The 24,102-nt window shown below is 36.7% G+C and overlaps 1 protein-coding gene across 4 annotated transcripts in view; it reads right to left on the bottom strand.

Annotated features, from left to right (window-relative positions):
- Positions 522-24,102, bottom strand: part of LOC109226593 (protein GUCD1) — a 23,940-nt gene continuing 359 nt past the window's right edge. The window contains exons 2-11 of one of the 4 annotated variants that reach the window (XM_019391400.1): positions 22,415-22,490; positions 22,143-22,310; positions 21,821-21,942; positions 20,330-20,441; positions 19,070-19,144; positions 10,287-10,375; positions 10,040-10,101; positions 7,635-7,707; positions 1,431-1,506; positions 522-832 (exon numbers count right to left, since the gene is read on the bottom strand). In XM_019391400.1, the coding sequence (XP_019246945.1) occupies positions 791-832; positions 1,431-1,506; positions 7,635-7,707; positions 10,040-10,101; positions 10,287-10,375; positions 19,070-19,144; positions 20,330-20,441; positions 21,821-21,942; positions 22,143-22,310; positions 22,415-22,483 (888 nt within the window). In that variant the 5' untranslated portion in view covers positions 22,484-22,490 and the 3' untranslated portion in view covers positions 522-790. Of the gene's footprint in view, positions 833-1,430; positions 1,507-7,634; positions 7,708-10,039; positions 10,102-10,286; positions 10,376-19,069; positions 19,145-20,329; positions 20,442-21,820; positions 21,943-22,142; positions 22,325-22,414; positions 22,506-24,102 lie in introns of all 4 variants that reach the window. The other 3 variants (XM_019391402.1, XM_019391401.1, XM_019391403.1) reach the window with 3 other exon arrangements.

Raw genomic sequence — 24,102 nt, 5'->3', positions numbered from 1 at the left:
AAAATTATAGTGTAGCTGGGTAATTTTTTTTAAAATGTGTATATATATTATATATTGATACCCTTTGACTTCTTGATGTGTTTATTTCTTTATATTTTGACTCCCCTTAATGAAAATGCTGGCTGTGCCGCGGACTCAAAGAGCTTACAGTTTTGCCAAAAAGGAACGAATAGAATATAATTTTTTTTTCTACAAAAAAAGTGCATATAGCAAATACATCAGGTTTCCGACGAAAAAAAAAAAAAGAAAACTTCCACCTCAGAACAATGATGCAATTTGTTTTGCACGAGAGACTAGGATAACACAAATGAACATTACGTAACTTTACGAGAAGGTTTATACTGCCTCTACTAATGATATTGATAGGGAATCATTCAACTAGGGATTCCTTGCTCATAGATGTTCATTTCTATGTGTATCATATATATATCACAAGACTTGTGATAAGAGAAAGCCGTTTACGCTCAAATCCATTTCTAAAAGAATAGAGTGAATGAGAAAGATAAGGAATTTGGAACCGCTAAGGAAAGCTTCACCATTTATTAGTAACTTTCTGGATTTGATAATAATTTCATGAGGTACCAATGATACGACTTCTCGTGCACTACCATGATACTATTGCCTGAATGTACATAATATACAAAATTTACAAGGAAACGAAATTCATGATACTACTACAGCCTTGATGTACATAATATACATACAGCTAAAGAATACCCAATATGGGCAATAAGCGGCAAGGACAAAGTCATAGAGAAACAATCATTCATGCACAGAAATCAATAAACGATCACAAAGGGCTGCTTTCAGTCTCTTCCTTCTGTAAACGGATCTGCATGCGAAATATAAAATCTTAAGAATGTCACTTGTAGTATCTTACAATATTTCCTCAAAAGACCTGAGAAAAATATTAAAAAGACAACTATCTGATGTAAAATTTAGGAAACTTTTAACGCAACAGCTTCCTTTGGAATAGATTATTCTCATTTACACAACTGATTCCCGGGCAGCAATCTCAGGAGGGTCAAGGTGAAGACACTGTAGATTCATGGTCATTACGAAAAGAATAATGTTTACTAATTTTATCCAGCCATTTATTTTAAATCCATCTAGGGCTTTTGTAACACTTTCTAGTTAGAAGGTTAGAGCTTTTGTAACTAATGTGATCTTGTTATCCAACAACAAATCCAAAGTGGTTAGCTAATGTTCCAGGCTAGTGACTAGTAGTAGCAGCATTAATGAACCAAAAGAAAGGTGCCCTGCATTCCCAGGCAAAAACACCATTCTATTGCATCATAATTAATGCTTCCGACCATGCATGCTTATACCAAGCAAGATGATCAGGCAAATACGTAATGAAGTGGGCACTTAACTGTAAACAAGCATCTCAATCAGCAGAAAAGAAAGTTGCTAAGGATAGCTAACTTTACCAGTAAAAGATCCTCATCAGTTCCAAATGATTTGCGGGCCCCTTCTAAACACCTTGAGGTGACCTTTTCATGCTTCCTGCATAAGGTTTTCAGGCAGACATCAACACAAGATTTTACGTCAGTCTATGCGTAATACCGCTAATACTCATTACTGTTTGGCAATAAGTACTAACTTTGTATTAATATATAGTTTTTAAATTTTGAAAATATATGTGTGTGTCTGTGTCTGTGTGTTTGTGCATGTTCAGGTCCATTAAACACCAGTGGCTGCTTTCAGAGTAGAACTTATCATAAGAAGTACTTAAACCTAATGCACCACTCCCAAACCAGATGAAGCATAATTGTATAATTCGAATTGACAAAGGTTGATCTTAGATGTATTATTTGTCAAATTAGTCAAGGTAGTACTCTCCCCAAAACCAGATGAAACATAATTGTGCAAGTCCAAATAGTAAAGGTCGATCTCATAGATATAGGATATGCCAAATTAGTCAACGTAATACTTTCTACACAGTCCTACAACATAAGCAAATCAAGTACGAATTTTCTCCATGTTAATTGACCAGAGAAATGAATTACAAGTAGTCAAGTATGCAGTCTAGATCGTGTTATCAAAACCAGAAAAAGCTCCTTGATTGTGGTGGCAAATAATACACTTACCAGGACAGTCAAGCACACTTCACATGCACTTCTTGTGAACTGAATAGTGTAATGTCCCATATATCTCAAATCTTTAAGTAACTTAATCTTATCAAATAAAACTTAGCACCATAGCTTGTAGGAAGAACCATAGATGTTGCATCTCATGCGTTTTGCAATGCTCTGGAGTCGGACAGATGCTAACTTGTTAGATAGTTAGACTTTGTTAAACATATACTAATGACCGACATAAATAAAATGTGCAATGCTCCTTAAGAGGATTGTAAAGCATTCATCTTACACGTTGTCTCAATTTCTCATCCTCTTTTCTCTTATTTCTCACATGGTATTAGAGCATTGGTGAGGAATCCATTTCCGAGAAATCACCAGCATGTTGGGTAGAATAAAAATCGTTTTCAAGCACTTTTACAACCACTGTCTTATTTGTCCAAGATTGACACATTCTTTGAGTGTTGTGCATAAATCGGAACCACCTTTGACTCTAAATCGTCGTGCAAACCTAACCCAAGAAGCCCTGCTATTGTAGTAGTTCTCACATGCTCTTACATGCCACTAGAAGGTACTGCACCTCACCTTCGTGCACCGCCATGCATCTTCGACTATGAGACTTTTCAACCAACTTATGATCACAATTGCAACACATCTGAGAACGACTTGTTATTTCAATTAGACCTATCTTTCTCCTAGTTTATTCCGGTGTCTAGAACCTAGTCTGATGAAGATCCAAGAACTTTCTGGCTGTATTTTTGTGATGAAGTAAGAGTGATATCATTTAAAGGCATCAAGAAGATGCTTAGTAGTTACAAAAAGCAAAAGTAATGCTAGCTCCAGTACGATGTTGGCTAAGCTAAGTTCAGGGAGCTAACAAAATCCAACAAATTGATTGGGCAATCTACAGGAGTAAGGAAATTCCAGCTGTAAAGGCTGACTAAACAAATAGCCTTCAAAGTGTGTTGGAGTCAAAATTCCATCAAAACATCTGTGGTTCCTCTCAATCCATAAACACCAAAACTTAAAAGCTGGGACCATCCTCCAGACTCTTTGATGGCTTTATCAACTCTGCAAAAGCTCCAGGGCTCATAGGCATCTTTTATTAACTGAGGCAGCACCCAACTCAGTCCAAAATAGAAAGGAAAAGCTCTAAAGTTCTATTGCAACTGTGCGGTGAAGGAAAAGATGGTTGATGGACTCCATATTTCTCTGGCATATGCATCATTTGTTCACCATCGGAAAGCTCCTTTTGCAAAGATTATCTTGTATCAGACATGCACCCGTTAAAGCTGTCCAGGCAAAACAGATCACCTTAGTGGGAAGTCTAGTCCTCCAAATGAGTTTCCGAGGCCAATTTTCGATCATTCCATTTTAAGAGCATAGATGTTTATAACCAGCTTTAACTGTGTACATGCCTTTACTAGAGCTGCCCCATAAAATTCTTGTTTGAACATGAATCTGTAACGTTATGGCCTTCAATCAAAGCTAATAAGTTCAGAAAATCATCACACTCCCAATCTTGCAGGCTCCTTCTTAAAGTGATATTCCATATGTTCCCCTCTATATTGTCAGCAATAGTGGAGTCACGATTGCATGAAATTGAGGCAACTGCTAGAAATGATTCTTTAAGTACAATGTTCCCCAGCCATATGTCTTTCCAGAACTTCACCTTTTGCTTCATTTACAACCTTGTAAGAGATGTTTTCGAAGAACTCATCCCAGTGCTTCCAAAGACCAGTGCCATGTGATGATGTAACTCTCTTAGTGCACCAGTTGTTCTGAGCTCCATACTTGGCAGTGATGACCTCTTTCCAGCAGCCAGATTCTCATTGTCCAACCTTCAAAGCCATTTAAGAAGCATGCTTTTGTTATGAAGCTTTAGATCTCTTACACCTAAAACCCCCCAACTGCCTTAGGTTTAGTGCATCTGCTCCACTTTACAAGGTGGAATTAGTGATCTTGGCTGTTACACTACCACAGGAAAGTCCTTCTCATTTTGTCAAGCTGCTTGAGAACTGAACTACGCATAGGAAAAAGAGTCACGTAGTATGTTGGGATGCTGTCAAGTACATTATTGATTAATGTCAGTCTACCTCCCATGGATAACATTGCATTTGCCATGTCCCAAGTCTCTTCTCAAATTTCTCAATTATGCCACTCCAGATCCCTGTTGACTTGAATTTAGCTCCAAGAGGTAGACCAAGATAGGTGGTGAGAAATGAGCCGATGTTGCAGCTGAGAATCTCTGCAAGTTCTTCTAGATTTGGGACTTCATTGACCAGGTATATTACACTTTCCAACATGTTGATATGCAATCCAGATAAAGCTTAAAAAATAAGAAGGCGTTATGTTGAGATTCTGAACTTGTGGCTTGAACTTTCCGGCTGTGTTTTCACTTTTCATCATATAACCACATCCTGTCCAATTTTCTAGCAACCTCCAAATCAGAATAGCCTGCGACCCTACCATGTGCTTACGAATTTTTTGACTACACTCCAGAAAGTTTCTGATGACTAGTCAATTTCTGGTAATATATTCAGTCTCTTTTTCAACCCTTGACAATTCTTCTTGCAATTTGCGGCTCCTTCTCTAGTTGAATTTACCATTTATCTTTAATCCCAACAATGAAATCATTAAGATTTGGCAATATTGGTTCCAAGAAAATGAAATTTGGTAATACGAGTCATATGATTACCACATAACACCTTAATTGGAGGGTTAACTATTGATAGAGGTATTTATCTAGCAAATTGTGGTGCAGAGGGCATGGTGTTCACGGATACTTTACCAAGAAGCTCCAGATATTTATGTACAGTATGGCTTAATGTACGGGAATGTTGATGCATAACTATATAGCTTTTTGTGTAAATCTATTGAACACTAAGTTCACAGCACTTTTTCGTCCTTTCCAGACTTGCCATTTAGTTTAGGAAAAGGCCTACACCCTTTAGTCTGTTCCATCCCTTCTAGACTTACTATTTAGTTCGTCCTATCATATATCTTTTGAGTTATCATTTATCAATGGTCAAATTGATCAGCTTAAAACATGTGTTGGTTGCCAAAAGTATCGTAATATTTAAGATGGATTATTATAAATTTCATCGACTGTTGTTTGCAATTAGCCTCTTCATCAATTTGACATCAAGAATATTTCTTCAGAATGGTCTTCAGAATGAAGTATTTATAGAGAAACCATCAATTTCTGATGCTTAGAGAGACTCTAGGGGTCTAGTCTGCCAATTATGTCAGTCGTTATACAGTCTGAAACATTAACATAACTTGATAATTAGCAAAGTTCAAGAGTTTGACATCACTTGTGAAACTGATCATGCTGTGTTCTATTAGCATCCTGCTGTGGATGTGCATTTATTATGTTGATAACAGGTAGTGTACAACAACAACAACAACAAGCAGCCCAGTAATTTCCCACAAGTGGGGTCTGGGGAGGGTAAGATGTACGCAGCCTAACCCCTACCCTAGAAAGACAAAGAGGTTATTTCCGATAGTGATTGAGAGAGCATTATTAAAGTAAAGTCTCTTCAGCAATTTAGACCAATATTTCAGACTCAGCTTTCTCTTTTCAGTTTCAGATATTAGTTTCCCGTATCAGTTTCAGCTTAAGCTTTCAGTATTTTCTGAGTATTGAGGCTGCCCATGCAGATCGGGCATCATAATGCCCATTTCAAAAGGTAAGTATACTATAGATGTCCTTGAGGAGATTGAAATGACTGATTGTAGAGCCTACCGATACTCATGGTTCTAAATGTTAATTTTCTACTAGGTGACGCAAGCCTCTTAATTAATGATCTTGGATATATAGGCGACGAGTTAGCAAGTTAAACTATCTTACAGTAATCTGACCAGACATTGCCATTTTGGGAGTTTTGTATGTCAATTTATGGATCTCCATGTGATTAATTCATTAGCGTGTCGATCAGTAGATGTAGTGGCTTGTATCCTTCTGTAAATGAAAAGTCCACAGAGAAGGACTGCTCTACGAGGATAGAGGAATGAGCAGATAGTTGATTATACAGATACAGACTGGAAAATGTCACTTATACAGATATAGACTGGCAGGGTGACTTTCTAATAAGCACTCCAGCTCTAGGTACTGTGGTTTGATAGGAAGAAATTCAATGTCCTGAAAGAGACTAGGGTTTGATAGGAAGAAATTCAATGTCCTGAAAGAGACTAGGAAGAAATAAAAACTGTTCTGTCTTTTATTAAACGAACAACAGCGACTAGGGTTTTAAAGCAGAGCATCTGCGAGCATTAGACTAGGGTTCTTCTTCTTCTTCAACTTCAACTTCAAGTTCAAGTCTTCAACAGCAACAGGTATGTTCTGATTTTCCTCCTCCTCCTCCTCCTCCTCCTCCTCCTCCTTTTTCTTTTTCTTTTTCTTTCACTGTTTCAACGTCCGAATAGCAGCGAAATGCTGGCGAATTTTTTTTTTTACCTTCGGTTCTTTCTCAGAATTGATGCCAATCCTTGGGTTCTTCTTTCTCTGCCCAGTTTTTAACAGAGAAAAACTGCCCTTCCTCTAATTTTTATATCCTTTACATTGAAGTATTGAACATTTGCTTACAATTACATATGTTGTCTATGCAGTATTTATTTTAATTTTTTTTTTTCGCTTCACTTCATAAAAGTGAGCGCTTCGCTTCTCGCTTCTCGCTTTTAAGCGAAATGGGGGTTGTCGCTTTTTCTCGCTTCACGCTCTTCACAACACTGCCCACGGACCGCTGGCAGTAAAAAGTATGTTTGTTGTGAAACTTGCCTTAGGCAAATCCCACATCGAAATGGGAGGGTTAACAGGGGCCACATAAGGGCGAGTTCAGGATTAAACTGTTGAGGCGTCTTTTGAGTTAAAGCCCAAGCGGACAAAAGCGTGAGCCCAAAAGCCTAAGGCTCAGAGGGGTAGAACCAAAGCAGACAATACCTTGACAGACAGGCTTGGGTCGTAACCTACCCAATAGCTGCCGAAAGGAAATTGTTTGACAAATTGAAGTAAATGTGCTTGTGGTCAAAAGTCTTCCATGAATAGAGATTACAAAGGAAAAGAAACAACCCAAATGGTCCCTTAGTGTATAAGGGGTTAGACCATTTTGGTCCTTGATACATATACCCCTTAATAAAAATAGTTGTTAATGTATGCAAAAAGTGGAGACTTTCAGTCGACAACCCTAAAACTAAATGGAACACCTCAAAACTCATGTTAGAGTTAATTGGATTTGCTCATGTGCATCTCACGTGAGAAGAAAAAACATAAAACAAAGAAATCGAACCTTTGTTTGCTCAACGAAAAAAAGATGATGAACAGTAAGACTCCTAATCGTAGCTTGTAAAACCAGTAGGTTATCTTAATCATGATGCGGTACTTTACAGTAAGTTCTCATAGCTGATGGATCTCCAGTAAAATCTCTTATGTTGTGCATTATAGGTAAAATGAGTCATCATAAATAAGTGTTGCCAAGTTCTATCAGGAAAGGCCTGTTATAAGCTTTCTCCTCTCTTTTGAATGTTCTTTATGAATGTATTGAAGATCAACAATACCTTGAACTGGCAGGATCACGAATCTCAAACTCATCTGTATCAGCATCATATCCACAGATGACAACATAGTGACCTGCGTAGACATTATTAAGAAAAAGATTATGATTATGTAACAAAAGGGGAGGAGATTCTTTTTCAGATAATAAACCACTTTAATGCACTATTCTTTCACAAATTGATCTAAAACCATAAGCCAGTAGCCACCAAACACCAGTGTCAAAGCCCATATTCAGTTTAGTGAACAAAAAGTATGGAGTATGTAAAGTCGTAAACAATCTGTCGACGAAGCACTAGCAACATGTTCTACTCTATACAGAGATTTTAAACTCCAGAAATCAAAATTTACAGGAAAAATGTTAATTTCCCACCAATGCAGGTCTATGTCACAAATAATAGGAGAACATTCTGATTTATATTTCTAAAAGGCAATGATCCATCAATAAACTGGTGATAAAGTAAATAAACTCCAACAAATACCAGATCATTTTGGAAATAAATTTCCATGTCTCGACAATATTACACCTTCTATTTATGACTTTATTTTAAAGATAATCCCATAATAATCTTGAAATATATGTGTATGTACTTGGCCATGTAATTTATGCTTTTCATCAAAACATGTGTGTAGAAATGACCTTTCAAGAATATTTATTTTCCAATGCTAGCCTAGTTTTAATATCATATAAGCATAAGTATAAGATACACTAATGTTATGTGTATAGAGCTACACTGATTTTGTAGATGTACAATATAGAGATACACTGATTTTATGTGAACCGCAAAGGTGATCGATCCAACTCTTATTCAGAACATCGGTGTGATTGGAAGCTGTTTCTTTTCCCTACGGATCAACGAGATGTGATTGAATTAGTTTTGGTCTGGGGAGGTACAAAATCCTCGTGAGATCACCATGATACGTGGATGCAGGTTGGCCATCTTTCCACTAAAAATTTAGGATTGTCTTTGGGAGGAAGAATCAAAGATGGTGAACTCCAACATCCTGTAATCTAGAAGATTAGAGAGATGAAAGTGCAGTATTTGTCAAACAAGGAAGAGTCACCCTAAACAAAATCCAAACTCTCTAGCATTTCATTTACCTAGTTTATGTTCCCCATCCAACTTCCGATAGTAAAAGAAATTATAAGGCAACGAGGAAATTCTTGTGGGAAGGAACAAATGTTGAGAGGAATTATTTGTGGGTTGAGATAAGTCTGCTCACCTAGATTTTGGCAGCTTGAACATTTGTAGATTATACATCTTCAACCAATCACTTTCAGGGAAATGGTTAGCAAGATTTTCTTGCCGAGGAAGAAGCATGATGGAGAAAGGCAATTCCAATGAAATATGAGTGACAATGGAATGAGTGGTTACTGTAGAAGGTCACAACATCAGAATGAGTCTTTGGAGATGTATTATGAAGGAATGGAGTAAGCTATTTAGATTTAATGGCTTCACACTTGGAATGGCAATTGGTTCGCTTTTGGTTGGATCTTTAGTGCTCAACTTTAAAGACAACTTTTGTCCTCTACTTTGATCACCCCTGCCATGAAGGCCACAATAGCTGATCCCCTTACGAGAGATAGGTGTCATGTGATGTAGGATATATCTTTTAGGAGGCCCGTTCAAGATTGGTAATGGGATGATGTCGATGATTTCTTTTAAAAAATCTACAACTATACTAATTTTGGAAGATGACTGCATTATTTAGGGGGTGTAGTTATCAAATCAGCTCTCTTTTAAGTCTTATTATTACTGTGAATTCATCAAGGGAAACCAAGGTAGTGTGAAAACTGAAAAAGAAAATAGAAGGCACAAAACAGGTGGCTTTCTTCATGTGAGGCACAGCACAGTATACAATCCTAATGACGGGAAACTATAGGAGGACAATATTTAGTTGGTGTTGTTTGTTCAAGAACAATGGCGATGATGAGGCCCATATACTGCTCTGCATTGCTTTGCCATAAACTATGGCCCTTGGTGTATCTTATATATTTGATGTCTCCAAGATGCAACCTAAGTTGGTGGAGAATGATTAGATTGCTTGCGAGGAAGGAGTTGTAGAGAGTTTCTCCCCTTTGTGGTTTAATGTTTTTGGTAGATATGGACTACAGTGAGAAAAGAAATATAAAGGTTTTTGAAGGTTAGGAATGGAAAGTCCATGGTGAAGAATAAAGAGTTACTTTTTGTCTCACTTGCTTTTTCGTATAAAAGGATATTTGTTATTGTATAAGCAGCTGCTTGGTTTTTTTGGTAATAAAAAAAAAAAAAACATTGGACAGTGACAACGATTTGGTGCAGCATTAACGAACTATTTTGACTTTTAAAAATACAAAATATAGCTCACTCTACATGAAAAGCTGACGCACAAACACGTAAAAAATAAACTACACGAAGATGCTTCTCACCAGTATAGCCTGGGCTGTCATTGCAGAAGTCTGATATACCAATATCTTCCAGCCAAGAGTGACTGCAAAAAAGAGAAACAGAAGTACAATAAGGGCCTTGAAGCAGAACTTAAACACTTATTACCCTGATTGGTGACAATATACGCTAAAGAGAACTCTCATTTCCGGTGTAATTTTCTCTGGAGGGTGAGGTAGGGCGGTGGTAAATTTAAGGAGAAGATAAAAATGTATAAGCAGAAGACTCTACCTTAACTTGTACTGGTCAACTAAAGCAATCGCGATGAATTTCCCAGACATGATCAATGAAGAAATCTCTTCACTGCTAATCGATCTGCACTGTAAAAAGAGGATGTGTTTGTACTAAAACTTCAGAGATGTATATAATGTGCTGAATTCAGTTTCTCACACGAATGAGAGAAATAAGGCCTGCGAAATTCAAAATGACTAGTCGACGCTTCATAATTCTTTTCCAAACAATTTAAGAGGAGCCCAAGGCAGATAGATAAACAAGCTTAGGCATTTGTAGGAGGAGGATCAGCTAAGCTGCAATGCATGGTCATTCCCAGTTCAAATAACTAACTAATGCCAAAATCTATTTGAGGTACATACCACACCCTGGAACTCAAAAATTTCCAAGATTTGGCCAACCCAAGGTAGAACCAATCACTGATGTGCTCCATGCCATCCGTTAGCTCCATGAGCGGTCCAACTAATTCGTCAAAGTTCCACCATAAACGGATCCTCAGTCCACCAGTTCAACTACAAGGCCCATACTAGAGGGAACTCTGGTCATAACCATGCAAAAGATTCGTCTTCTACTAACACATCTATCGATAACAAAACCAATATATATACTTGCATTTTGGTATATATATACCATATATACAATGTGTAGACATTGAAAAAATATACCTCCTATCCTGGGTGTAGATACCAAAATCGTTGGGCTAGAAACAAACCTAGCAGGGCTCCGTTGCATTGCCACAATTCTAAGGCTCGTGGGCTGGAGTTATGATGCAGAGGCAGATTAAGAATAACCTCAACAGGACCATATCCTAACCTTGATGATAGAGAGCAGGACGTACTACTACCTACAGAAACCCACGATCCATCACTTAGCCAAATTTTTTTTCTTGATAAGTACCCTTACACAAACTTTATCCTGCAAATCGCATATTATTCTTCACTCTTCCTCTTCCATAGTTACGGCACTCCTCATAAATATGATCTGATCGTAAACATTAACTATGTTATATTTTTTAACTGATCACATCTTTCTCCAACAGACATTATATTTAAAGTTTATATGAAATTGAAGAAAGGTCCTATGGTTATCAAAACAAAATCACATGGAAGCGCAAAAAACTCTTTCGAGTAAGATGCCCTGCAATTCGGGGGAAATAGGATTTCTTGGTCAGGCCAAAAAGGTTACAATTGAAAGCTCTAGCCCACCATGTCTGGCCCTTTATCTATACTATATTAAAAGCACGAACGCCCTTAGCGAAATGTCTTCGCCTTTTATACCCTTTAAAAACAGATTTCATATTGGACAAAATTGTAATTTAAATTAATTTTACTAATATTTAGGAATTTGAAATCGATTAAGATTATGGTTAGTAAATCTTTATTGATTTCAACTATGTTAGAAGTCCTAAAATTTGGGACTACAAAATCAAATAACATTTTATCTTATATATAAACTTTATATTTAAGATTTGAAGTCTAACTGATAATAATAGAAATACCTAAGTTGCCACTCTATTTAACTTCCACGAGGATTCATAAATCTAATAAGTATGGTCTGTTGTTGCTCTAATTTACATAATTGAAGGAGTCTCTAGTATCCAATTTGTGATCTGCACCAGGATTGAAACTTTTCTTCAAAAATTTGAACCCTCGTGAAAAATTACCACACGCTATTTTGGTCGTCTGCGGCATTAATGGCTTAATTAGAAAGGCTCGATATGAGGTCGATAGCAGTAGGTGTTATTTCAATAATATGTTATTTACTTCTTGATGTATATTTCACATAGATGTTATTTTTCTCTTCAACTCATTAAGGTTAAGTTTTTTTTCTTATCTTGAATCCCAATCAAAGCTCGGTCTTGTAATTTGATTTTATTTATCATGTTTTAGATATTTAGGGAATTTGTAATACATATACTTCTGTTAGTTTCTTCTTTGCCTTCACAGATAAATTTTATGTTATGCGCTGCATGTATGAATAAGTCAATTGGTCTTATCTACTCTACATGCCGAAAGAAATGGGGTTTGGGGACAGATGGATCAAATTTAGCCCGACCACTGTTAAATACTCCATCCTAATCAACAGATCTCCAGTAGGATTTTTTTCCCCTCAGAAAGGAATAAGGCAAGGAGACCCCCTGTCTCCCTTCCTATTCATCTTAGCTATGGAAGGTTTGAGCAGAATGCTTGACAAGGCAAAGCAAGTGCAGTGGATTGAAGGGTTCAAGGTGGGCAGCAATACTGACCTCTCAGTTTTAGTCTCCCATTTGTTGTATGCAGATGATACTTTAATATTTTGTGGGACAGAGAAGCTTCAAGTTCAGTACCTAAACTTGACTCTCCTTCTTTTTGAAGCCATCTCAGGGCTGCACATCAATATGGCAAAAAGTGTGATCTACTCTGTGAATGAGGTGTCTAATCTAGAGGAACTGGCTGGAATTATGGGTTGTGTCACTGGCTCTCTCCCAACAACATACCTAGGCCTTCCCTTAGGAGCAAAGCACAAAGCAACTGAAGTCTGGAATGGAGTCATTGAAAAGGTAGAGAAAATACTGGCCTCTTGGAAAATGCAGTATTTATCAATGGGGGGCAGATTGATGCTGATTAACAGTGTACTGGACAGCATTCCTACTTATATCATGTCTCTTTTCCCTATGCCATGCAGAGTCCGAAAGCATCTAGACAAAGTCAGAAGAACATTTCTATGGGAGGGCAACAGTGAAGACCATAAATTTCATTTGGTCAAGTGGTCCAAAGTCATCATGCCAAAGAACCAAGGTGGTCTAGGTGTTAGGATCTACAAAAGCACAACAGGAGCCTTCTATTGAAGTGGTGGTGGAGGTATGCACAAGAAAACTCATGCATATGGAAGAAGGTTGTGACAGCAAAGTATGGGAAGTTAGACAGTTGGAGCACTAAGCAAAGTAGAGCTCCACATGGAGTAGAGCCTTGGAAGCATATCAACAGTATGAAACAGGAATTCTTTCAAGAGGTATCTTTCAGAGTAGGGGATGGCAGTTCTGTTAAATTCTGGAAGGATAGGTGGATCCTACACCAACCTCTAAAAGATACTCACCCTGGCATCTTCCAGATAGCTATAGACCCAGACTCAACAATTGCCCAGAATAGAGCAGGGAACTTATGGGAACCCCATTTCAGAAGGAATTTGCAGGACTGGGAACTAGATGAGCTCTTTGATCTCTACAGAATCATTGAAGGTTCCTCCATAGACCTTCAATCCCCAGACAGGCTAAGATGGGGCAATTCTAGCAAGGGTATATACACAGTGAAGGCAGGGTACAACAAATTGTGTGAATCAAATGGAATGATTGATAACTGGCCATGGAAGCACATATGGAGGTCAAAATTACCTACTAAAGTAATGTGCTTCTCCTGGATTGCTCTCAGAAATGCTACCTTGACTCAGGATAACCTATGCAGAAGGAGCCTCCAACTGGTCAACAGATGCTACATGTGCTACAGCAATGCTGAATCAGTGAATCATCTCTTCTTGCATTGCCCAGTGGCATCTGATATTTGGAATATGTTCTTAGCATCAGTTGGGCCATTCCTCAGGACATCAAGGAAGCAATCGAAGGCTGGTGCTCTTGGGAAGTTGAGAAATCCATCAAAAAAACCTGGCAAATGATCCCAGCTTGTATATGTTGGAGTATATGGACAAAAAGGAATTCCGGGTGTTTTGAAGGAATCTCAACTTCCACCAGCCGTCTGAAGTCTACGTGTCTAACGAATCTGTTTAGTTGGAGCAACCTTTCCCCTGTAAATGATGTTATTCCCCTCTTAGATTTTATTAGCTCCCTTAACATGGCTTAATGCCTTTCTTTTGGTTATTGGTCTTGGTTAACTCAAGTTTCATAGGTTTTTTGTCTTTTAAGAGTTAACCAAAGACTTACACTATGTATCTTTTTGGCATCTTCTTGATGCATTCAATGAAACATCTTATTTCATCAAAAAAAAAAAAAGAATTTCTAATTTGGAGATATTGACTTCTTGTGGTATTTGTCGATCTTTTTAATTATCTCATATGTTTCATGTTGATAGGTCCCCATAGATCGTCAGTTTGGGGGTACTCGAAGGTAGTATTATGATAAGTTCTCTATTCTTGACTGTTAAATTATATTATTTTAATGTATTCTACATTTGGTTCTTGAAAATATGCATGTCTTTTGGGGAAATTTTAATACTTTGATTGTGATGTAAGGATGACTACGTTAAAAAGATTTTACTCTCAAATATAAGAAGGATTTGAATTTCCAACTGAAGTCATATTTGAGTTGATTAAACACCAGCCATATGACAAGACAAGCGTGAAAGTCAATAAGAAAGTCAAGTATCCATAATCTTTAAAGCCTACAACTTCACAGCTTCAACTTTTTCTGAAATTTATACCCTTATTCTGAATTTCTTTTCCTTCTAGAAATAAGATCGTTGCAACTAAAGATTGCCTAACCATCCGGTCAAATTTTTCATTGAATAACTAAATAAAAAATAATAAACAAATTATTAATAAAATTTAATATACGATTTTTGAAAATATTATATTTATTAATATAAAATACACGCGCAATCTATAAAACTAATTACACTAAATTCATTCAGAAAATGTTTGAATTCAACTATATATTGTATCAATGTACTAATATCTATTTTCATCATTTAAACATATACTCCCTCCGTCTCATATTATCTGTCATGATTCTCTGGTACACGCCCCTTAAGAAAAATTAATTAGGATGGAATTTTGACTACTTTACCCTTATTCATATCTTAATAGTTAAATTTTTCTTCATTGGTATTTGAACAAAGTTATCCATAATTGAGGTGTTTGTAGTCTTCAAGGATAATTATTACTAAGGGTAGAAAAGAAAAAAGATAATCAATTTTGTCTTGAACTTCTAAAGTGAAAAAATAATTTGAGACAACTATTTTTAGTAATCACGACTGATAATATGAGATAGAGGGACTATTGCATTTAGTTTTACCTCCATTGCTATTTTTCAATAATTTGTATACGTTTTATATTGATTAATGTGATGCACACGTGCAACGCGCGTACACTAAAACTAGTCTTACCTTAAAAAAGAAGTATGGAGCATGAGAAAGCCAAAACTCTATGATAGAACATATGACCTTAATGAGGAACAGCAACCCTCTTAAATGATCATACTGAGTGAAAGGACCTTAGCCACTTCCTAAAACCATCCTGATCTATTGGATGAGCCGATAGATGATCAGGCTTAATAATATTGGATTATAAACACAAATTAAGTTATTATTCTGAACCGCTCCCTTCTTTTCCCAAAAGGAGCATTATACTTCCACTCTCACCTAAAGCAACAATCGCTTAAACCCTTCTTGCCTCCCCTAGAGAAGGCACTATAATCAGTGTATTTTACCTACCCTACTTGCCAGTTTTATCAGGTTAACCTCTCACCAACTCTCCATTTTGTTTGGAAGTTGTCTCCTGTTCCACTAGGCTCATCCTACTGATCTCCCTCTCTAGTAAAGCTCTATTTATAAGTTCTCATCCCAATATTCAAAACCAAAACTATCTTACACACTGACATCCCAACTTAACAGCTGGTCAAAGTTCACAGTTCTCAGTATTTCCACTTTGGAGAGTAATAGCTGTCAGAAAATAGTGTCAATACAAAGTGTTTCACGCGGGAATTCATCGTCTGTAGGATTCTTTCATAGAAATCGCAAAATAGTCATTCAAGTGAATTAATCTGAAATGTGAGAGAGTGTAGACGCTTTTCTTTTTTATGATTCATTAGTAATATATTAATAGCCACCATGTTTTGAACAAAACAGTTAAAAATATGTTATAGAGCAAATAAATATAACTTTTTTTCCTCTGTGTAGAACCAATAGAAAGCAGTCTGAGAAACTCCTAGGCAGTGGCGAAGCCAGAAATGTTTGTAAGGGTGTTCAAACTTGAAAGAAGTAGAAAAAAAATTCCGACAAAGGGTGTTCAATATAGGTTTTATACATCTAAAATCAATATTTTACTTATATACACAGTGCAATTTTTCGTAATATTTCGACGAAGGGTGGTCAGTTGACCACCCTTTGCTATAGGTGGCTTCGCCCATGCTCCTAGGAACAAAGTAATCTCAGCCACAAAGATTGAACTGTTTAAATAAAATAAATTAAATTGTGCCCTTTCTCCTCATTGTTTCAGGAATCTTTAATAACCTAAAATCCAGTTTCTTTTCATCAATTCTTCTTAAGCCTCATGGATAGAGAAGAATCTTTCCATGTTTTTACAGTTTACTGTTTACCTTGATGTCAGATGAAATTAAATATAAATATGATGGATGAAAGAAGCAAAGAGGACTAGGTAACAACAACAACAACAACAACATACACAGTGTGATCCCACAAGTGGGGTATGGGGAGGGTGGGTGTACGCAGACCTTACTCTTATCTTGTATTAGGTAGAGAGGCAGTTTCCGATAGACCATCGGCCGAAGAAAAGCGTTTTCAAAACAGGTTTGAAAAATACAAGAGTAAAGAAACCTATGGTGAAAATACTATATAAAAGAAAGTACTGACAACAAAAATAGTAAAGATAACCCCAGTAGAAGAAACAATAGTAATAATACAACTAAAGAATAAAATTATAATAGAATAATAATGATACTAATAAGTAAGAGAAGGAGCAAAAACTACTCCCACAGGAAAGAGAGAAACTACTCTACTACCTACTAACCCTCTACCTTATCCTCGACCTCCATGCTTTTCTACCTAAGGCCATGTCCTCGGTGAACTGGAGATGTGTCATGTCATGTCTAATCACCTCTCCCCAATTCATCATCGGTCTATCTCTACCTCTCCTTAGACCTATCATTGCCAACCTCTTGCACGTCCTCACTGGGGCATCTGTGCTCCTCCTCTTTACATGCCCGAACTATCTCAGCCTCGCTTCCCGCATCTTGTCCACCTCTGAGGTCACTCCCACCTTCCTGTATATCTTCGTTCCTAATCTTATCTCTCCTAGTGTACCTACACATCCATCTAAGCATCCTCATTTCCATTATATTCATCTTCTGGACGTGTGAATTCTTGACTGGCCAACACTCTGCCCATACAACATAGTTGGTCTAACAACCACTCTATAGAACTTATCTTTAAGTCGCGGTGGCACATTCTTATCACATAGGACATCGGATACGAACCTCCATTTCATCCACCCCACTCCAATACGATGTGTGACATCATCGTCGACCTCCCCATTTCCTTGGATTATTGACCCAAGATACTTGAAGCTTCCTCTATCGGGGATGACGTGTATCAATCCTCACTTCCTTGGACTAGGTGAATGACTCAATAAAGACTGAGAGACTTTCTCCTTAATTTGGTAGGCCTCCTCGAATTTGGAGAATAAACTATCCCTTGGGACTCCAAACAACAATGGAGGAGGGTAACCAGAAAAAGAGATCCCAAAGTTACATGAGAAGCTTAAGCTTTGGCAAGATGCATAGGTACAACCATCTAGGACAGTAAATTGGTATTTATATTCCTCTCCACCCCAATGCTAAATTTGAAAAAAGCAGATAGATGGAGGGTGTGGCAACCTGCGGGTGGAATATTGCTAACACTTTATTAAAATCAATGTATACTACGTATAAAAAGTAAGACGAGGACCTAGTTTCCTCATTTCGTGTGATGCAGTGATATGAAAATCAAACGAGAAAAAAAAAGAATTATTGTCAAACAACACATAAATGATAAAGCACTTTCAGGGCCACTTTTCATAAGTTATATGCAAGACCCGATCAGTCAAAGAAGTTCAAGCTAACAGAAATGTGATCAAGTTATAGTGTAGGCTACAAAGGCAACCAAGCAAATCTGATGACAATTCGATGTTTTCTTATTCACTATTCTTTTGGACGGAACTTAGAGGAGGAAGCTAGTATCAAGGATGTACATTGAAGTTTTCCTCCTATTTCCACCAAAAGCGGACGAAGCCCCTTTCAGAGACCATCAAATCCCTGAGAAGGTGGTACATCTGAATTGCCCTACTCACTAGATAATATGACATGAAACAGACTTAGAATGTTTCGAGGTCAAATTCAATGGATTAAGCCTCAAAGCATGAGGTCAATTAGTTAATCTACCAACTACTATCATGTGCTTCAGTCCCAACTCTAACTAGTTGAACAATTAGACTTGGTTTCCAAGCAACAATGAACAAAAAGAACATCCTTTACTCTTTACACCAGATACTGATGCTGCTACACAATCTGGAGGTAAAAACAACGTGTCATCTAATCCTCAAATCTAATAATTGTTCTCTTCCATTTGTGTTTTCAGGTGAAACATATCCCATTAAGACAGTAACACCGGCTACCTTTTATATAATGATGAATTTGTTAAAGCCTTGAAGACTATATTTGGACACAACCAGTTCATGCATGAGCCCGTTCCTTCCATCAATCTTTGTCGTTGATCTAACAATGAATGGCTTTAGAAGCCACTACACACCTTTTCTCTCTACTGCACTTTGTCTAAGCTTTGGAAGCGAAGACCGTTAACATGGTAGCTAGCCATTAGAGGTAGCCTTACAAAACAAAACAGAAGGTTAAACAGTGAAAGTAGTAGATGAGCTATCGTTGAAGAATTAATTGGACAAGACTCCCAATCACAACTCTTGTCATAAGCAAAGATCTAGTTCTGATGACGAGAAATACTTATGCCCTGACTAATAACATAGCAACGTATTTATTATAAGACTGGATATAACTGAGTGGGTTGTACCTCTATATTGATACCAGCATCACGTGCCTTTTGGAATAGCATATCAACTCGAACCAGATCATTAGACAATTGCTCCTGCAAAGTGCAATCTGATCAGCATCATAAAGACAGGAGAAGAATGACAAAGTAGATTTCTCAGACTAGCATGAAACCAACAGCGTGTAGAACTGTACGTTCTCTATACGTTTATCATGTTTTTAGTTACCCTGAGATCCTGCTTCTCTTATACAATCAGCATACTGATAATATTAAATATAGAAAGACTAAAGCACAAGGGGCACATTGATCTTCACAGTATATGTTAATATTGATATAAAAAGGTCCAATACCTGACACGTTTTACCTGACTTTCCTAATAAATAATAAACAAATGTGCACTTTGATAAATGAGATCAAAATGGAATGCGATGGTTACATCATACATATTTTTTTTTAATAACCGTTGTCCATGCCAGTTTGCAGGCATCTTGACTAATTCTACTGGACACCTGCTACCTCCCACCAGCAACAGGTACCAGGTAACTCTATCCATCAAGGCTTGGACAGATTAGAAGAAATCACCTAGGGCTTGTTTGGTACGAGGGATAATTCCGGGATAAAATTTGAGATGAGTTTATCTTTGATTGGAATAAAATCGCGGTATAATTAATCCCGGGATTAGTTATCCCGGGATTGTAGTGTTTTTTATCCCTATGAAAGGATGGGATAACTAATCCTTGGATAACTGGGATAACTTGTTTCCAACCAAACGACACCCTAGTATTTTTGCTACCGATGGGATTTGAACCTGGACCTCATGGTTCTCAACCCCTTTATTGACCACTGAGCCAGACCCTTGGGTGCAATTACATCATGCATAATTAGAAGCTTGAAATACTAGCAAAAGTGAAAATCAGAATGAGAGCAATCTCTAACAGGTTATTTTATCCCCTGAAAGTTCTATTCAAGAATGATAAAGAGAAGTTGATGTGATGCTCTTCACAGTTCACACTAAATACATTTTATATGTTTTCTTCACAACGAACCTATTTCGTATGTTACGTCACAGACATTTGATATGGTAACAGCAGTTGAACACAGCAACACATCAAATGAACATGCTACTGAATCTTTTTAAAAAAAAATACATACTATGTCAAATTGCTGATGCCTCAGTTATATTTTTCCAGTTACTCATTTCATTTCTAACAGCCTTCCAGTGAAGAGCAGCAAAAAATGTAAGCAATTCTAAGTGCATAAAATCAGTCATAAATACACCACCTTGTAAAATGTCTCCACGCAGAAACTTGGATTTGCTCCTAATGTGACTGTAAAGTAGGAAAATTTGACAGAAAATTTCTGCAACAAATATGCCAGATCAACAGTCCAAATACTGCAAGGATTAAGAACAACGTCAATAAACTTTGTGAAGCATTTTATCTCATTCATATAAGAGGTAAGTGAATGAATGTTTCATTTGAACTCAAGCTATCCAGCAAGGAACCCAAATGTGAGACATGAGGTGCACTAAATGAAAAAACAACAATTGGGTGCCGGTCACGCCCTCATACAGTTCTGGGGTGTGACAGTATCATGGGCTTGTTACGTGTAAAACAGCGAGTCTTAATTTTGAATGTAAACATACCAGTGGCCAATTACTCCCTGACTCCTAGAACGCTGGTCTTACTTTCTCTTTGTGGATTGTTAAATGGGAAGTTTAAAATTTGAAATTACCAACAACAACAACAACAATTATGCCTTACTCTCGAACAAGTTGAAGTCGATAATATACCACAAATATTTTTTTTTGAACCACCTTTAATCTAGTCAATTCAATTTTATCTTTTTTTGCAATGTCAACAAATATACCACATGTTTGTCCATGAATAGTGTAATTTTGCTTCTCTCAATAACCTTGCAAAGTCAAAATCCGACTACCTGTTTTAAAGCATAAAGGGACACTTTTCCTATAGAATTATCTGCAAGATCCAGCTCGCGAATGAGAATATCACCAGAATGAAATGGAAAAGGCAAATCATGTTCGTAGTTTAACATTACAAGAAAACTAAGAACTGATGCAGAGACTTCAAAAAAGAAAGAAGATGGAAGAGGGCTAGACTGGAAGTTCTCTCTTTCTCTAGCATTGAAGACTTTGGTCACTCGTCTAAAAGGATTAATCTAGCGTCGGAAATAGGTTAAACATGTGTGACAAGTAAATCTAGGATATTTGATTCAATTTTCCTTGGAAAGAAGCATTTCTTCCATAGCACGGTTGATGCCACTAATCAGTGCTTCATGCTTTAGTTTTCATAGTAGGAGGGAAAGTGTGTACTTCCTTTTAACATGCTTTGCAGTTTATCATAGGAGCTCATCATTATGTACATCAATGTAGCAATCACCCATTTATAGGAATAGCCTATATTGCCCCAATCACCTCTAGGTCCAAATATATTGACTCTTTACATATAGCACCAAAATGACAGTTATTTAATCCTTCTGAAGATCCAAACACATGGAGAAACATGTAAAAAGTGAAGGTCTAATAAAACATAGCATCAACTGAGGTAAGACATCAAAAAATACATGATATACAAATTAACTCAGTATTGCAGAGATGCAAAGGGGGAATTCCTCAATAAGCAATTAGATTAAAACAACTAAAAGAAAAGGATGAATGAAGTAGAAGTTAAATGTGATATTTATCCTCACAACAGAGCAAAAGAAGTACTTATAGAGCAAGGAGTAAATTATGAAAGCTTTTAAAAGATGTACCTTGTAGTGCAGCAAAGCTCTTCAAGTTCTTGCATATCATAATCCATACCGAGAGTCCTCAAAACCATTAAAACACAAGCAAGACCACAGTCCCATGAATGTAACTGGTTAATATGTGGAACCTATAGTGACAAGCACAGACTGATTGTTAAGACTAGACAAACAATTGAGCATATATCAAGAAGATGCTTGCTAAAAATAGAGATTATACAAACATTTATCTACACATATTAGCCAACATCAAAATTTTAAATTAGCAAAAGACTTCAAAAAAGTGCCCAAAAGCAAATGATAGAGTTGTGAATAGAGCAAATGGACTCACTTCACAAAAGTACGAACATGAGAGGACTGTATTGTGGCATTTGTTTGTGCCAACTGATCGTTTACAAAGGAAGGACTCTACCAAGCTTAAATGATCCCTTTCAGATCCTTGAGAGTATTGTTCTTCTGTCCTTGAAAACTTACTCAAGAGAACATATAAAGGCCACATCTGCGATCAGTAGACTGATGAAGTTGCTAAACATTGAGTCTCAAACCACAAACCTTATGCAGTAAATTACGAATTGTCACATATGAAAAACCTCAATTCCTTACCTGTTGTGTCGTAGCCAATATACTTCTAATATGAGATAGCAGGAGGATGCAGCAACACTCAGAAAGCATTCAGGGGCTGGAACCAGAAATGCTGCATATTAGTTCAGATATCCGCGCTTCAGGTAGCAAAATAATAGTTTATAGAATACTTTCCACTCCAAAAAATGTGCTTATGATATCCACATCCACAAGTTGGTTGCATACACAAATGGCAACAAAAAAGCAGGCATCCCTTAAATTAATGGTGCTAAGCATTTAATAGTTACAGGAACATATATTAAATCCCAGTAGAGGCAAAAATGTTAAGTAATTTCCTCCCATCTGTCTAAACTTAGTTATCACAAGCTGACCGGGGCACCACCATTATGTTAATAGAAAAAAAAAAGATGCAATTTTAAAAAGAATTGATCAGTTACCTCCCTCTGGAACACTGCCTCAAATAGTTGGCAAAATTAACAACCAAAAACTCATTAAGCGACAAACCCTTTGCAGCTCCTATTTTCAATATATATATATATATATATATATATATATATATACCGATATGCCACCGTTTACAATTCTAATTACAATTTCCAACACACTCACCACATGTGTGCGGCATAGCGTCCGATCACGACCCGGTCGGCTAGGCCGTCTCACACAAGATATCAACCAATGTTTTAAAAGGCGGGGGCGTGAGGCAAGGCATTTTACCTCGGACGAGGCGAGGCGTAAGCCCTGAGACATGGGGCGTAAGTCCCATGGATCTTTAAATTTTACTAATTTCAAGAATTTTAAGATAGTATAAAATAAAAAATAATTACAAAAATTACATTAAAACCACAAAATTATAACAAATAATCTATTTAAAATATTTATAACTTTTAATTCAACTATGAATAATACAAGAAGTATGACATATATCATAATATGCAAATTAGTTGCAACGTCGTTACAACTCAAACATCAAAAGTAATATATTCGATGCGAAATCTTATATGTATCTCTTAAGGAGTAATGAATCTTGAAAGAATTTCAATATTATAATTTGATATTTTTTAAATACTCCTTTTATTTAATATGATTTCTGTTTGAAAGACAATTTATATAAAAATATAATTCACAATTTAAATATGATTCTCTAGTATAATTTATTTATAAGTTTCAATAAGTTAATAAGTGACACATAATTTCACCATACTGTATCATGATAACTAATTACTTGTAAATAATTACTAGCTAATACTGAGCTATTAAATTAATAAGTATTGTATCTCGTATACGTGAAAAAAAATATTTAGGAAAATAATTATTAAAAAACTATGGACTAATATAATAAAGACATAACAAAAGTTAATAAATAAATACTTTTAAATGAAAGATTTGTGTAAATCTACTATCATAGCAGTCTTAGTGGATAACATGCAATAATTTTTATTTTAATTATGAACATAAAATACTCTCAACTTAATGATTTATGATTAAGAAAAGAGTAATTTTGAATAGTCAACGATTTATTATGAAAAAACTGATGATTTACAAGGTTAGTTACACACAATTGCATAAAGTTCTATTAGGTGAGCCTAGTACGCTGGGCGTTGGGCGTAAGCCCCGACGGCCGAGGCGTAAGTCTCACAGAACTAAGCCCCACACATAAGTCCAGGGGGCGTTTTACGAGTGCTCCACCCCCGAGGGGCGACGCCCCC

Source organism: Nicotiana attenuata, chromosome 6 (genome assembly GCF_001879085.1).
Source record: "Nicotiana attenuata strain UT chromosome 6, NIATTr2, whole genome shotgun sequence".
Taxonomy (NCBI): domain Eukaryota; kingdom Viridiplantae; phylum Streptophyta; class Magnoliopsida; order Solanales; family Solanaceae; genus Nicotiana; species Nicotiana attenuata.
Note: the sequence above shows the minus strand (reverse complement) of the source record. Positions and strands in the feature narration are given on the sequence as shown.